Source organism: Solea senegalensis, linkage group LG11 (assembly GCF_019176455.1).
Source record: "Solea senegalensis isolate Sse05_10M linkage group LG11, IFAPA_SoseM_1, whole genome shotgun sequence".
NCBI lineage: Eukaryota > Metazoa > Chordata > Actinopteri > Pleuronectiformes > Soleidae > Solea > Solea senegalensis.
The window spans coordinates 10365331-10382990 of record NC_058031.1 but is presented as its reverse complement, the minus strand read 5'-3'; the positions used below and the strand labels follow the sequence as shown (position 1 = coordinate 10382990).

The window sequence follows — 17660 nt, the reverse complement described above, 5'->3', positions numbered from 1 at the left end:
CGTGTTGTGTTGCAGCTTCATCTGCCTCACCAAAAACATTCTCCCCCCCTTTTTTTTTTGTTGTCGTAAATATTTATTCATCAAGCACAGTGCAGCCAGAGCTCATATGCTCTCTATCAACACACTGTTGACATGTACTTTATGTACTTTGAAACTAAAGCATGAAATGGTTAATCCTTCTTTTATTAAACTGTGTGTTTAATAGGTCATACAGTGTGTGCCTTAGCTGTCTGTTATAACTGCCAGGGTAACCAAAAGTAGAGTAAAACAGACAAGAAAATGGAGTTGTAAAATATTAAAAAGCATACCCAGTGTGCACGCACACATTCACCAGTATATTGGATGCTTTTCAGGGGGAACCACTGGAGTAACAGCTGACCCATAAAAGCTGTGGTATTGCAAAATCTTCTGTCTTTGTGACATGACTTTGAGCAGTAAATCTGGGAGTTGTTGATACCTGTCTCTTTCTGGAATTTCTATAGCAATTAAGGCCAAGTGGAAGGGAGGAGTTAGACAGGTGGTTTCAGGGGAATCGAGGGGCTCCTGCTTTGCCACACTATAATTAACAAGGAAACTATCTGCACACCATTTCCTATGTCTATTTGTGCAGGTGTGCCGCTCTGATTGTGAGAACTTACTTTTCCAGGCGCCCTCTGAGTCCTCATTAAAAGCTCTTTTGCCCCTAAGTTAGACTTGTGTGAATGTGTGTTATTTTGCATGTTGTACCTGCGTGTGTGTGTTTGGGCCTGCTTCTGTCTGAGCATTGCTTTCCTTAGGCTAAAGGTGGAGATTGGTGGTGAAACCCATCCATTATGTGTCTCTGTAGGAATGAATTGCTTTAAAAACTCTCGAGTTGAGGAAGAGAAACACCTTCATAGTTGCCACAACAGTTCCTCTTTCAGTCATTTCAGCACAAAATGAGTAAGAAGCACCTACTAAAAGTTTCATTTCTAGTGGAGAGGCCCTCTCACTGTTGCCAAGTCAAACTGTCTTCTTAATTTATTCCCAGTCTCTCTCTGATTTATTTTTCAAAAGTTCTTACCATCATGTCTTTGCCTTTTTCTGTCGTGGTGTGTTTTCCTTTCTCTGCTGGACCCTCTCCTGGAGCCTACATGTTGAGTACTCCCCCAAAAACCGAAAAAAAGCACAACTACCACATCGTATGAACAGCAAACTGTCAGGATGACTTCATCGTGTCACAAAATGTTTTATGTCTCAGTATGAGTTCTCACTCTTTCCACGCTTCTTTCCATCACTGTAAGTCAACACAGCTTGTCATGTAACATTATAGTTTGACAAAAAAGAGCAAATACAAAAATAGGAACTAATGATTAAAGATTGCAACAAGACACTCCCCTGTGGCACTCCTGGAAAACAATACATCTATTGTGACAAATGATTACATAGAGGTGCTACTTTGCATTGTTGCTGTAAGCAAATGCATGTTTGTGTGATGCCAAGAGCAGGCAGATGTCAAACAAGTCTGAGGTGATGGTATGCAGATCTGTTTGGAGACACTGGACTGTCTGTCACTAGCTGCCTCTCTCAGAGCCATTAGCCAACTACTTGTTGAGAGACTGGAAGCTGTCAGCTCAGCGTCAGATAATAGTACTGAGGATATTGTTTTCACTGTCAAAATACCACTGACGCCAGCGACAAGATCAGATAAGGCTGCCATGATCTGGTGTCATTGTAGACATTTTAATTTTCTTGGACAGTTTTTGACTCCATTAACAGTTGCTGTTTGCTCTGTGCGGGCATATGTTGCAGCGATGACGATAACACATATTCATTTTGCTCCAAGCAATTGGACTCAGCTCAGTTCAGACACATGGACTATAAAAGCATTGTGTAACTGCTGTGTATGACTTCATCCACAACTGAAAACCCCAACTTAACCCCGTGTGTGTCAAGTTGTTTCCTTTACAAAGTTACTGAATGTAACATATTATGTTGACAATTGGAAGACGGTGCCTGAAAGATATGCACAACCCAGGAGTGAGAAAGTTAGAGGTGGAGAAAGAGCTAAAGGACTCTTCATTTATCTTGAGGCTGTGGATTTGTTTGAATGAAGTCAAGGTTTTGACTTGCAGCTCTGCCTGAGCTAATTGCCACATTTACTCATTTATTTATTTATTCTTACCTTGCAGAAAGTATCTGATATTTGTATAGTGTTGCTTCCAGGAAACTTGGCAACAAAAACCCATGGACTCACCCCGTTTCTGAAAAATGACACACAGTCACTGTGTAAAGAGTCAAAAAATAAATGTGACTTCAAAGGCAAATAGCCACAAAGACAAACATACAATTATAACTCAATATAACATCACTCACAGTTACAGTACATTCTTTTGTGTATTCTTTGACTGGAATTAAAAATGTCCTGTAAACAAACCGGGTCAGCGAGGACACTCAGACTCCTGCTCATATATGCCGGGTAATCACTTGTGGTTTCTGGTGCTTGAAAATAAAACCCATTGGTGTTGTAGGTTGTGTGGCGCAGAGCTTCCTGAGATGCTTTGATTTATTTGTTATGTTTGACTGCAGTACTTAATGCCCGAGGGGCCTTGCTCCGTCACAACGGTTAAGGAACAATTGTTGTTTTGCTCACAGAGGATTTGATATCCTTTGTTTGACAGACATTCAATCTGTGGGAACCGTTCCTTCACCTTCTCTCTCTCTCTTTCTCTCCCTCTGTTCTGTTTATGTTTACTCTTGCTTGAATTTGTCTTTTTGTTGAAATCCCATCTCTTTAGAAAACAAGGAAGTCTCTCGGTGCGTGCCTCGTCCTGCAGCACTGTCTCCAGATTGCTGACTTGATTGATTTCCTTTCATTTGCTCCTCGACATCTCGTCCTGATAAAATCAATGGATTATCCTAAGTGTAACCAATGAGTCTGCTCTAACATGATGAACTACTGTGAGGTCTGGCACCTCGCTATTTACAGAAACAACCAAAGTAAAATTGAACTGCCACAATGCACCTCCTAGGCAATGATGGAAAGTCCCTGCAGCAGCAGCAGCAGTAGTAGAGAACCCACCCATAGCTGGCCCTGGTGCTCCTCGGCTGCCTGGCTGCCTCCTGTGTGCCCCCCAGGCTCAGGGGAAGTGGGGAGGCCCTCCATGCCCATTTGGCCCTGGCTAACAGGGGATGAGGTCACTCCCAAATTCCCCTTATTCCCTTATAGCCCCAGACGGGCTGGCAAAGTGAGCCTTCCACAGCACCTAACATAAAACATAAATGGCTCCGTAAAAAAGCTGCTGTGCTGACGTGACTCATTAAAAAACACTGGCGCCAACTCCTTTATTAATTCATTATTTTTTTAGGGGAATAACGTTAACGGTGACGTTACGGGGGTTTATTTTAAATTGAAGTTTCTCTCTCTCGCTGTCCCTTCCTTCATTTTGTTTTACCCCAGTGTCTTTCTTTGTCTCATGACTTGTATATAAATACAGTTACACAGCTGTTCACTGAACTTAGGCTCGAGTCTCTGTGTGCTCTGGGGGTGTTGAGGCTCACTTTAAGCATCATTTTTGGACCAGTGTACAGTTGTTCCCTCCTGTGGGCATATACAAGTCACATGCGCACAGTCCTTCTCTCTGCTCTGATTTCTGTCTGTGCTCACACATCTTCATTTTTCCTCTCTTTTCTCCCAGCGCTAGCAGACAGATTGAGCTGCCTTTATGGGGCCTGGTTTGAGTTCATGAGGCAGATACCCAAATGGGCGAAATGCTGGCCAAGTACACTCTCATAATATGCATGCATACACACACACACACACACACACAAAACTTTTTCTGGCAGTTTTGTTTTTCCAATCTGTACTTCTTCTCCCATTAGGCCCACTGTGAAATCTGTAGTGATGTTTTTGTGTGTTAGGCGCACAGTGAAACTACTACACAGGGTCATATTTGTATCAGCAGTGGAAGATGGGGTGCGCTTGGGGGAGGCAAAGAAGAGAATCGGGTATAAAGACAATATTATAGAGTGGAGGTGTTGGGCGGGTTAGAAGGGGCGGAAGGTGGACACGGATGAAGAGAAGGTTGAAAAGGGGAAAGAAAGCAACTGAGGTGGAAGGTGAAAGAAGCAAAGGAAAAGAAAGATGGCAGTATGGTTGTGTTGGCAGGATGGGGGTGGGTGCCTATCGGCGGCTGCTCCTTCCTGAAACGTGGCCACCCGAGCCTGCCTGGGCCCTGGATGCACATGTGGAACAGTTTACTGTAATGGAACTCTAAATTAGTGGTGGTTTGAAGCTGCCTGCAGCAGTAGGGTGTAATTAACTGGCTCTGTTGAAAGAAAAAGAGCCAGAAAGAGAGGCAGGGAAGGAGCCAGAGCCCTGGAAAAGGCAAGGGGTGAGGTGTGTGTGTGTGTGTGCGCGCGCGTGTGTGTGAGACTGGGTGCTCTCACACATGTGTGGAGTCTTTTTTTTGTCAGTGCTTGATTGCATGTGGATGCCTTTCAGACTTTGTGGTGCATATGTGCATCTTGGAACGCTCTCTTTCCCGGGCACAGCGCCACCTCTTAGTGCCCCCCAGTGCCCAGACCCTGTCACTGTTCCTCCGTGCTTTTCCGCTCAGTTCACCAGTTCACCAATTCAGCCTTGGACCTTGTTTTTCCCCCTCCTCATTTCCCTGTTTATACGAAATTCATCACCGAGATTTTTTCCTTGTCTTTTCTCCCAGATTCACAAGCCACAGTAGTTCCAAATTCCTTGGCTCTGCTCTTTTTCAAAGCCACATTTAAAAAACAAGCTGATCACACCACCCACTCGCGAAATCACACTCGGGAAGTGAAAGGCAAAAGGAAAACATGGAGAAGAAAATGGGAGGCTTCGCTTGGATTTTTCCTCCTCTCGTATTAACAGTCAAATGAGAGGCATAACTGAAGCCTTGTGCACACTTGAGCCTCACTTGTCTTTGCCCACTGTGAGGAGTCAAAGTGACGGGCAGGCAGCAGGAGGTTAGAGCCAAAATGACTCTGTGGGATGGGAGCCTGACCTCAAGAGAAGATAGTTGGAAGTGACAGCAGCAGTTAGCAATCAGTGGATCTCATTTTCCCCACCATCCACCCTGCTGCCCCCCCACTACAACCCCCCTCATGCTCTGGACCCCGTGTCTGGGCCTCTGGTCCTGGGGGGAAGAGGCAGAGAGGCAGGCTGCTGTGCTAGGCTGGCAGCAGGAACAGAGTAGCTCTTTATAGTAGAGTTCTGGTGATTTAAATCATATGGCATAGCCTGGAATCACTGTAGAAGTCTGGAAGCTCTTCAGAACTGCTGGAACAAGAGCTCTCTCTCTTTTCTCACTCTCTTTTTTTTCCCTCCCTCCTCACCTCCCGCTCTTCCCTGTTATAACTTTTTCCAAACTTCTTTCTTATTTTCTTTTCCCCTCGCCCCGTCCTACTTTTTCTGGCTTCTTCGCTCACACCTCACTCATTCTTTCTCACTCGCATCTATACATCGCTTCCTTCTTCCTTCACATTCCCTTATACCTGTTGGGTTGAAGTTCTTAAATTACGTCTGTGGGTAAACTGTTCTCTGTCCCAGACTGTAGATGGACTCGAGAGTTGACTGAATGTGAATTGTGTTTGCAGAATCCATAAAGAATCTTAAAGTGAAACATTGATTTTATTTTCATCAACCACAAACACTTACCATGTTTTATGTTGGCAAATGTATAAAAAACAAACAAAAACCCCACATTTGTCTGCTCTCTCTTCTACAGAAAAGTGAACCGATGACTCTTCCAAAGTGGAGTACAACATTCCCGCACTAAACCATCGCTCCTCCATCCTCCACATCCTGCGAAAGTTACAGCTGGAATTTCTAGGTGTTGTGAGAGCCGTTACTTTCACTCTGTGGACCCCTGGGTGCTCTGTCACCATGGCTACCAACAGGGAACAGCAGGTGGGACACATGACAGGCTTTCCACCTGCCGTGTACCCCTTCGCCTTCAACTCCATGAGAAGCCACTCCCCCTTTGACCTGTTGGCCAACAGCAGCCTGTTTGGGAGATTTGGTGCTGACCTGCCCAAAGAGATGGCCGCTCTCTGTAAGTAACTTACCTCCTCCCTCTTGTGTCTCATTTTCTATTTCCACACAAAGCATATACGGTTAAATGGCCCACACCACCACTTCTGTCAAGTTACATTAAACAATTTGGGTTTACAGTGGAAAGAAGAGAAACGTAGCTATTTAAATTACACGTCAGTGTGTATAATGTTGTGGAAATGGAAAACTTTAGGGTATGTTTATGATATATTATGAGCGGTTGTAAAACAGTGAAAAAAAACCCTATAGAAACTGTGAGGAATAAGGCCAACTCTAATCAATACAATGATTACTCTGTTGCTGTGGTTTGGGTTTGCTTATAGATGCTTGTAGATGGTGTGGTTGTTACCACAGACTGGTTCTGGCTGCCGTGTGTGTATGTGTGTGTGGTGACCTCTCACAGAGCTTTTGTGAGGCATGCAACCCACAAGTCTGCAATTAAAGACAAAACAACATTCTTTAACGTGAGGCGAAGTGAGCGCAGAGCATCAATAAACATGTGAAACTGAGCAATATTGACATTCAAGACTTAATCTAACTGTATTGGTAGTTTCCAGCGTGAGCACACAACATCTTTTCGTGGTCGGAAAGGTGAGCTGAAGGCAGGGAGTCAAACATCCACCATGTGCCTGTGGTTCCTTACTTGTAGTGTGAGGGTCGACCACAGGGGGCACTGTTGCATTCTGAAGTGCTAGGCTGAGATGATGTGTGGAGCACGGAGCACAAAGAGGAGATTGTTGACCATCCAGTGTGTGTTTTCTCGGCAGATTACACAAAACGATGCGGACAAACACTGCTTATTGTTGAAAACACCTGTTTGTTGTAAGACTGTTTTTAATCAGCGTCAGGATCCTGGGCCAGGAAGTATCCATGTACAAAAACCACTGCTGCATAATCCTCAGCGGAGAATGTTAGTGTGAGAGTAGGGATGAGAGAGGGGAGAAGAAGGAGCACTCTTGTTTGGGTTAGGGTATGAGGTAAAGGTAAGCGGGGGGAAACCTTATCTGGGTGCAGTGTTGAGGGGTCGGCAGGTGGTGGTGGGTGGTAGGTGGGGGAGGGACTATAATGGGTGTGGGTGGCAACAGCTGAGTGCAGAGCCTGTGAGCCCCCTGTCTGTGTGTGCAGTCCCCTCTCTCTCAGCATGCCTGAGCACCTCTCCAGCCTTTCAGATGTCAATCACCCCACCCCTTTTTTTTTTTTTTTTTGCTGCTGCCCACCTAATCCTAAAGGTATTTTTCACAGAATCAGAGTGAGAGGGAGAGCGAGCACCTGGGGGTAATGTCTTAGTCTGGTGGAATCCAAGAACACACCCTGCTAGGGAAACGCACGCACACACACACACACACAGATACACACATGCAAGCACCACACTGCACCCCACCCCACCCACCACACCGCTTTCTCTCTCACGCTCAGAATTTCTTTCATCGAAAAACTAGAAACATACTCCTAATGCAAAGTGAGTTCCCTCTGCACTGACAGATGGATTCTTTTTTGGTTTCTCACACTGGCATGACTTAAAACAAAACCAAGTATTAAAGCACAAACAGACGCAGGCAACCACATGCACTGGGACTTCATACATGCCTGGTCTGACGCATCCACAATGGCATTATTGTACTGCTCATGAGGGTTAAAGACCGCACATATTAAGTTAAAGGTCTGTCTCAGAGCATGTGTGTATATATATGTATGTATATATATATATATATATACATACATATATATAAAAATCTATATAAAAATATAATTTTTCCTAATGACCTCAACCTCACATTAATCTTTCCAATTAGCGTGTTTGCAGTGACCTTTGGTTGGTCTTGTTTCATGACACCAAGTCATTATGAATAAACCAGTTGGGAGTTTTGTGGTGGATTAAATCTTAAGAGACTTACAAGTTAATGGTATAATTAACTAATCACGTCAGCTCCAGACGTGTCTTACCCTTAAACTGCACTGTGTCTGTGTGTTAAGGCCTCGGTTGAAAACGCTCAGCTGTTTTTTTTGTCTTTTCGTCCGATTGGTGCATCCCTCGACAAGGAATGTTACAAGTCATTTTACTGTCAGCAGTCTCATTCCCCTCTCTCTTAAATGTTAGTGAAGAAGACAAAAGGCCTTGGTTTAGACATACCCCATCCCTTGTTTCTTCTTCTACCTCTTCTCTAGGAGTTGGCTTAACAAGCATGCTCATTGTTTTCATGGCTGTCTGTAGGCCAGACTGAGAAAATACCTTCCACATAAAGGGAGCAGCACTGTAGATATTTCTTTGTGTGTGTATGTGCATGTTTTTGTGTGCACTAAATAGCCCTGTGTTCATGCTCAGCTTGTGCGTAATTGTTGTTTAAAAGGGTAGCCTGGGTAACACCCACCTTTTGTTGGCAGTTCACGCTGTGCCGACAGGTTGGCGCACCTCTCTCGACGACGCTCTGTTTTGGCACCAGAGTGTCTTTGGAAATACCTGTTTTGCACAGAGGTGGGAAGAGACAGGGATGGTGCAGATGGACTGTGTTTGCACATGTAGAGATAGTCGGCTTTTCTCCCCTCTTAATGCATGAGGGGGGAAGTGGAGCCAGAAAATCTTAGCGCTTCATTTCAACCTTCCAGTCATGTGTGAATGAGATTCACTGACCATGTGGGTATGCTGCAAGACTCCCGTCCCTAACACCCATATCTCTACGAGGGTGCAGTGGCGCTTGTTCATCCATGAGAGGGTCTGACAGCTCTCTGCACATGAGTATGTAGCGAAGGCTGTAATCAGTTGATCCCTGTCATTATGGGAGTCCTTCAAACAAACATTTGGAAGCCCATTAAGGCCACTTACTATGTGATAACATCACCACTGAGCCCTGAAACACCTCTCTAAGCTTTCGCCAATCAGGATCGGAGCCCTGGCCCCAAACCCGGCCACAGGGATGTTTTGAAAAGCTGGTAGGTCATTTCCTTCAGCACACATTGCCCGGACCAAAATTTGAAGTCTTTTGCTGCACCCGGACTCCTCATTCAGACCACAGTTTGTAGCTTCATGGGAGTGACGTACACAGAGCACACATGAGGGACTCAGCTGTGAGAGGCTGCATCACAGTGGGATGAAATTAAAAGGAAGCATTGTTTTAAAAGAATGGAATGAAGTGCATGTTGAAACTTTTGTCAAAGCTTCTCAAGTCTGCTCAGTTGGAACCCCTGGTGGAAATAAGGAGAACAGTTTTTTTTTGTGTGAAGTATGTGCTTTGGATGGATTTTTACGCCACACACTCGTACACAAACATGAGCACAGTGTCTGGAAAGCATATATACATGCATCTGTCTGTCTGTGCAGAGTCACACCAGCGCTACACACTCGCATGCAAAAAAAAAAAGGTCCTCATGCGGAGTGATATAATTAAAAACACTCATCGCATTCTTACGCACACACATAAGGAGGTCATGTTGGCTTTGGGAGCTCAGGGAGTTGTGCAAAGGAGCCATTTTGGTGGGAAATGTGGTATGAGAGGGAATGTAAAAGCGAAACTTTAAATGGAGGAGAGGGACAGCAGGGAAGGATGTCGACTAACAAAGTGAAGCCTTCTCTACTGGAGGCGAAGCAGAGCACAAACAGCACATTGTACCGCCTCATTTATTTTCATAAACGTTGAAGTGCTGGGTTTCAGCCCATCCTGGACGGAGGTCAGTAGGTATGCGCTCGATCGTGTAGGTTTGGGTTTTGGCTGCAAATGTGCTTATGTGGGTATTCTGTATATTTGAGTGTAGGTGGGAAGGGAGGGAGAGACAAAAGAGAAAGTTGGCTGTATGTGGATATGAAAATGATGAGCTCAGCCTCACTACTCCACACTAGCCTCCACACACAGGGTTCCCTTTCTAGTATAGTTGTAGAAAGACAAAAGTCCCATCATGGTTTTGTCTTTTGTCTGACACTATTGCTCTTTACAAACCTCTCTTGAGAAACAATGAAACAGCCACAAAGACACCTGAGTGTTCACTCAACTGTTTGCTTTTGAGAGCAAAGCTGATCTATCTCTGACCTCTGCCAATCTCAGGAGCCATTTACCGATCGCTCTGTAGATTTATTGGCTGTGCAGAGGAAATGGGCTGAGCCTGGGGGAAACCTTACGAGCGATTTCCGAGGTATTTCAGAGGAACATGTGAGATCTAAAGAAACCACAATGTATGTTCTATATGCAACATTTGCAAACCATTAGTCTCTTCCTTACAAATGTGGCGATTACATATCTTTTCAATGACCAAAATAGAAAGTTTCAGTGTGGTGAAAGGAAACACTTGGTAACGACATGTGACTTGTATTTCGATAGATATCAACAATACTATCACTGATCTCAGGTTTTAAAGGCTTATCTTGTGTTTCTTAGTAAAAACATTTTTAGAAGTCACATCAGAATAAAACAAGCAGTTGGTCCCTTATCACCTAAAAAAAAACAAAAAACAAAAAACATTTCCATTTAAAAACATTTCCATAATTTGACTGTAACATGTCAAATTATTAAACACCTAGTTATTCCTATAAAGCAGTGTGAACTGTTAGTTTTGACACAGGCGTTCAGTGTTATGGGAGCGCTGCTATTTCATCTGAGAAAAGCACCATTATAGAGCCATCTGCTCGCTGGCATCTCTGTCCCTGTGACCATGTTGTTCTACATAGCAAATTAGCAATGCTAGGACTGGACCATTTGTGTGTGATGACAGCATGTGTGGTGCTGTTTGGCTGCGACTGGAGCCTCCTCTGGTTTAATAAACAGCTCTGGACTGACATCCCTGCGTTCATCTCCCTAAGCAACCACATGGCTCAAGATGACAGCCACTCTGCCCCTTTTTTTGGAACTCAAATCCCTTCACATTGCTCTTTTTATTTCCAACCAGAGTTGGCCAAGATTCAGTAGATGAGGGGGAAACTGGACAGTAAGGCCCAATTTTTTTTTTCCAGACAACTTAACCAGCTACTGAAGAAGGTTTTGTGAGTGAAAGTGAGTGGAATATCTGCCCCTCTGATGATATCCATCTAAACCCTGTAGGCTTGGTTCACTTTCTCTCTTCTTTTTTTTTCCCTCTCCTTAACTTTTATTGTGGATTTCCTTTTGTTATCTCCCTCTGTCAGTTAGTGCCAATTTGCCGTAAGTGCTGGAAACTTGCTGAAACTTTGCGTGTATTAGAATGCTTGCGTGTGCCTGCATGTGTGGAAAGTTAGCAAAGGTTGCTGGTAAAGAGAGAAGCCACAGAGTGCGCTACAGCTCTGACATGATGACAGATGAAGATAAAGAGGCTACTATTAAAAGTGGGAGGCGTTTGCAGATGGGCCTTTTTGGGCACGTGCAAGACCAAGTGTGTGCAATGGCGAGAGAGGAGGGCTGGGCCAACAGTAGGTGTGGGAGGGCACACGAGCACGTGATGGACCTATGAGAACAAAATGGAGGTTTCTTATCCCCCCTCCCGACAAATAGGCTAGCCAAATGTGATGATGGTGCAGATAGAGAAAAAGAAAGGACAGCGAATGAAAGACACTTTGTTTGAAAAAAAGAAAATGCCCCAGTGATAGAATTCTGAAAAGTAGCTCTGTTAGACCAGTGTGTGAACGCAGGTGAGCATGGCCACTCCCTCAGAAGTCAAACCATCCCTCCTCTGTGACACATCATGTCTCCACCAGAGATATATCGTGAGGAGAGTGAGGTAAATGAGTTAATAAAATGACATGTCTTGTCAGAGCTGAACATGTGTAAAACCTGCGGCGGGTGGAGTAGCTGACGGATGTGACGAGAAAGAACGTTAGGATTGCACTTACAAAAGATATTGCTTTTTCTTTTTTTTGAAGACACAAATAGACTTATCTCCTTTATTGTGCAACTTGCAAACTATGCTTTCATTAAAAAAGAAAAATCAAGAATCTAAGCTCATCAACACTATCAAACTAAAGAAAATAACATACTAGAAAACATAGCAAACCTAGAAAAATACACCATAATAAAACACACTCATCGAAATATTAATCATTAAAGCTAGAGGAAAAAAACCACATACAAACCATACTAACTCAGTAAGGCAATTCAGATCTTACGCATAAGTCTACGATGTATAAAAACGTAAAAATAATATCATTTACAAATATTCAACTATACATCATAGCTGATTATAAGGCTAGTAGTAAATATTACCACTTCCCTCCCCAATGAACATGAACTGCGATTTAGACATAAACACCGAAACCTGTAAAATAAACATTTGTTATAGTAACGTAACGTATTAAAGTAACAACCATACAGTAGCATGAATCAGAGTAGACTGGTCACTGGTTTACCAGCTGCTAATTTAAAGGCTTCAGCAAGAGCCACAAGCTCAGTGAAGAGGATCTGAGGACAGAACAGCATGATTAGAACAAACAGCATATAGACAGCATGGCTACAGCCAGTGTTAAGAACAGAAACGTCAACAAACAAAAGCCAAATCAACATGTAGAAGAAGTGTTTCCTGATGGTCTAGCGGCTGTTGGAGAACTGAAACATCGTCTTGTGTTAGAAAAGAGTAGCAGGATTAAGAACAGTGCAACATTTGACAGTGATGTTAAGCATGTCAAATAAAACAGTGTTGTAATGAAGCCAATGTGCTGTGGAAAGATGTTTTTTTGTTCATTGACACAGAATTACACACAAACAGAGTTAAATCTGGATAACATTGCTTCCAGAAGCCAGGTCAGTGTCCTGTAAAAGAAGAGATGTCATACAACCATTTTATATTTATAGTCCTAGAGTGGGATTGGGATTGGTTTTCTATAAAGAAAAAGTTTCAGATTAGTGAAAGGTAATTCAAATTTATTTGAGTGCACTTAAGTTTGGATTTGAAAGTATCTGCACATACCTTTTTTAGGTTTAGGTAAATTGTGAATTGCATGAATACCCTTGAGTGAGATGGGATTGACCCATGACCCAGAAATGTTACACTCTTGAAAAAACTTCAGTTTGGAGAGACTGGCTTTATAGATGTATATATGGATTTAACACATTTGGAGCTCGATGACAAAACAAACATTCTGTTGGTTGAACTTTTTCTCTGATTTTCTTAACTGGAAAGAGTGGTGTGTAAGGGAGGAGTACACCAGCATTGTTTAGAGATTCAAACACATGTGTAACGCCAGCTATGGCTTCTTGTTTCAGTGGACACTGCAATTTTTGTGATAGTGATGAATGAATGCTGTACACAGTAAGCAGAACGTCATTGCGATGCAGTTCAAATTTGGTTGGGTGTGGCTCGGATTAAAGCTGGCATTGTTACAGCTGAGAGCTTTAGGACCCAAATCTCTTCACTCACTCCTCACGTGGCGAGAGAGGGAGATATGAGGAGCTGAGTCAGTGACACGAAACAGCGCCACCTACGACGGTGTAAGTGTTAATGTAAACTTTGTGGATGCATGAATACAGAGTGTGTGTGAGAGACACGTGTGCATGTGTATCTGTGCTGATGCTCTGTGACACAACTTCATTCAGCATTTTCCATTCATACACATATAAGGGTAATCCCATAGCCAAGCAGACACAGTCAAAAGTTCACAGCAGTTGTTTTTTTCAACTTTAACGTAAGAGACACAACAAACTGACACATTAACTCTCTACCCAGGAAGATTTAAAGGACAATATGACGACAACAAAAACATTTGTGGTTATATCAGTGCAGATTAAAGGGCTAGGATAATTTTGGGATACTATTGGATACATGTATCTACCACTGAGCTTGTGAGAGTTTTCTGTAAACTTTTCTGTCATTTTCAAACAAGAATGTGTAGCACCAAATATTCCATTAAAAAAAAAAATCCTTTATGATCATAGTCAGTGTATGTACTCTAAACTGCTACATATTTATTGATTAAATAATCAATTTCCTGGTATGTATCAGTGTATGTGTGTCAAAATCAGTGTCTGTAGCAAGTGTTACTTCATTGCGTGAGCATGTAAGTGTGTGAGTGGGTGCACGACCTGTCTCAGATGTGTCTACTGCCTCCCTCTCCGCTGTCCACGTGTTGTAGTCAGTCAGCCTTTGGGGCAGGGGTTCGGTCACGGCTGTGACGGTAGTCGCCCCCTCTTCGCCCCCCCCTTGAACCGCCCCTGTGCTTCCAGCTGGAAAAATCTCTGGCCCAGTGCCACTTTCTGCCGCACTCAAAGCATGTGTCTGGTGTCAACGTCAGGTTGCTGTGAGGAGATGTTTTGCTCCCTTCCTGTGTGTCTACTTTAGCATAGTGAGGGTGGCACCATAAATGTTCTTCTGTTCCTCAAGGGGCTCTGTTACCGTCTGTTCAGTACAAAGTAACGCAAACACTGTAACGGCTACTTTTCGTTCGGCACAAAGTAAGGAAAGGAAAGGATCTTTAGGAACCAGAAAATGATTCCACTTAATTACCTGTTCAATTATCAATTAAAATGTTTAACATTTAAATTTTTTTATAAGAAAAACTTCTGACACAAAGTTGTTGTGGCAAAAATTGTCATAAGGTGTCTGATGAGGAAGTAAAGCTTGAGCAGCGAAGTGTTTGTTGAAGTGTGGTTTCTTTCTTTGCAAAGAGAGAGTCAAGATGGACAACAGCACTGAGGAAAGTTTGTATAGCTTTATAGTTGGCGCTCACCTCGTAAGTTTATTTGTGCAGTTGGGAAAGATGACCTTGGTTCCCAGCAACAGGCAGGGACGGTAATGTGTTAGACTGCAAGTGTTTGAATAATTAGCCATGTACTAGGAGTAGTGTGTGTGTGTATGTTAAAACTGTATGAGAGCAAGTGTTATTTTCCATGACGGACAAATGTCGGGTCCTAATGAGACATAACCTGGTTTCTGAGGCTCTGGTTTTAGTTTGGATAAAGATGTAAATTTGTGGTTAGGTTAAGATTAGAGTTAGGCAATAACTGTCTGTTTGTTTAGGGAAGATGTAAGGCTTGAATAAATTAAAGTTATTGTAGTGTCCAAATGAGAATAGCTATGCAAACCTGTGTGTGTGTGTGTGCACGTGCGTGCGCGTGTGTGTGTGTGTGTGTGTTCTGAGTAACCTGAATCTTGCTATAGTGGGAGGCCGTTGTGGACTGGTGTTTAGTATCTCTATCATCACTGGCAATCTGTTTCAGCATGTCCACACACTGCACACATGCTCACATCAGCAATGGAAAAGCTCTACATTCCTTTCAAACTCACCATGCTGCGTTTAGTGCGCAGGCATTTCAAAACAAGCTGTCTTTATTGCCTTACACACCGCTGTTGTTGACTGCTTGCCTGGAAAAACTGTAGACAGAGGAAGTGGCAACAATGTGGAGTTTACGTCTTATCTGTAATTGACATCAGAGTGTCAGACAGTAGTAAAGCCTGATTTTACTGTGCTATGGCCCACGTGTGGCTTTAAGCATGCGTCTGAGGGTACCTGCCCTTTGTTTGGATCAATAAATGAAATGTCTCCCATCACAGATGGAATAATGTGAACAATTTCAATATGTGTTAAAATGTGTTTTAATCAGTGCCGTTAAACATGAGTGAAAGCGGCAGTCTAACAAAATGGCCAGTGAGTTGGCAGCCACTGAAAATGAAACATTTCCAAAACCAGAAACAAAAGCAGAGAACTTTGTCAACTAAAACAAATTATGCAGTCGGGAAAAATGGCCACAGGGAACTTGATGAAATGGGGAGAGTATTTGCTGAAACAGAAGGGAGGGCAAAAAAACGAATCGAGGAGAGTGATGTAGAGACTTGTGAGCCAGAGAATGAGGGAGAGAAGGAAGGAGGGCAGAATGAGTTTGGGGGGAAAGTTAGTGGCCCAGTGGGGGTTTCTTCTAGAGTTCAACCTCTCTGGCTGGGGAAGGAAGGATAGGCGGGAGGGGAGGGGGGAGACTGGCCTGGGTCAGCAGAAGTATGGAGTATGTGTAGATTAGATGTCTAAACTCACTCCGTAAACCCTCTGAAGTGTTGGAAGACTCAGCTCATAGTGCGATGTGCCAATAAGTGGAGAACCTGGAGTTAGTGGTCTGAATTATAGTCTCAAACACAGCGAAATCAGAGGCCAAAACCAAGAATGAGTCGGATAAGGTCCATAAATCTCCAAAAAAACAAAAGGGTTTCAAGTGTGAGCACATGCTATTATAAATCGATTGTGTTTCAACTCGTTGGCCCAGAGAGCAGCTCTGGCATATAATGCTGATGTTACATAGAACATTTGAAGACCATGGGGATTAGCTATCTTTTAGCTGTTGTTTTTTTTTCAGGATGCTGCATGAAACTAGAAGTGAGGGGTGGAAAAAGGACAGGAAGGAGACGAGTGTGAGAAGAATGCCCATGGATCATAAAAACGTGACTTTGGGCAGTGATGATTTTATCGGAAATGCATCCTGGTCAGGTTATTTTACTGTGCAAATGGGTGGAGGGGGTAGAGAGAGGAACGCAGAGGGGTTTTAAGAACAAACTGTCAGCAGGGGCATCTTTCATACATAACACTTTGTTATACAGCCTCACTGTTCTGTCTTTGCCGTCATAAAGCTCCCTCTTTATGACCTGACAACTGTATGAAGACTCTTAAAATCTACTGATCTTGTTTGCCGCTTGGTGCAACAAAAGAGCTGTCAATTGTGTGTGTACCCAAGTCTGTAGTAGGCTGTGAGGACACATTTTGATTCAAAACTATCTGAGTAAATTGTGTCCCTGTGAGGACATTTTGGCTGGTCCTCACGCCTTAAAATGGCTTGTTTTTAGGTCCAGGATTTAAATAGAGTTAAAGGACAAATTTAAAAATTACATCAACTAGCAATACAATTATTTTGGTCATACATGGCGTTTGTCATCTCAGGTGCATGAAATCAAAATTAGCGTTTGTTTCTCTTTGAAATAAGGTGAACATATGTCGTATACGACCCACAAACATCTCAGTGCCTTCAACAGAACACAAAAGAACTATCGATGCTATCAAACCGATCAGACTGCTGTAGGAATGTATGCAGCAATCTTTGAGGGACAGTGAAAAGAAGTGTCTCTCTAGTTTTTTTTTCTCAGTGTTTTTGGTGGAACCATAGGCCGGGCCACTATAAAGTTAGTTATGGGCTGCATGTGGCCCACGGGCCGACCATTTGAATAGGCCGGGGCTAGGAAATGTATGGGTGTCTGTTGGAAAAACTAAGTGGAAAACTAAGTCTGTTTGCACAGTCACATTACGTGGACTTGTCTTCTTTAAAAAATGATTATGATGTGGTTAGGGCTAGTTTAAGGTTAGGGTTAGGTCAGTAGTAGGTATGGTTAAGGTTAGAGTAAGTCTCAGGGAAATGTAATATCCTCTGAAGTCGTGGAAACCAGACTCCGTGTGAGTGTGTGTATATGTGTGCCAGGTAAAAAAAATAAACAAGATGACTGCACTGAAGGAATAGCTCTTAGGTAAATAAACATTTCTATCAAAATCATTGAGAATGGCCCAAAGTGTGAAATCATGGTTTCTTTCATAAGACAGGAAAAAGAATGAAGTGTCAGACAGAAGAGGAGGGAGGGAGGGAGGGCACTGTGTGTTTATGGAGAGCATATATAGCCAGCAGCACAGATTGACAGGAAATGGTGTCTTTCTTGCCTGCTGGGCTGTACCACTTGTACCAGGCTGACAGGGGGAGAT

The 17660-nt window shown here is 43.2% G+C and overlaps 1 protein-coding gene across 3 annotated transcripts in view; it reads left to right on the top strand.

Moving 5' to 3' along the window:
- The window catches only part of rarga (retinoic acid receptor gamma a), a 45416-nt gene that overhangs the window by 7520 nt on the left and 20236 nt on the right, over positions 1–17660 (top strand). For all 3 annotated transcript variants that reach the window (XM_044039404.1, XM_044039406.1, XM_044039405.1), the window contains one exon: positions 5721–6047. In XM_044039404.1, the coding sequence (XP_043895339.1) occupies positions 5879–6047 (169 nt within the window). In that variant the 5' untranslated portion in view covers positions 5721–5878. The remainder of the gene's footprint in view (positions 1–5720; positions 6048–17660) is intronic.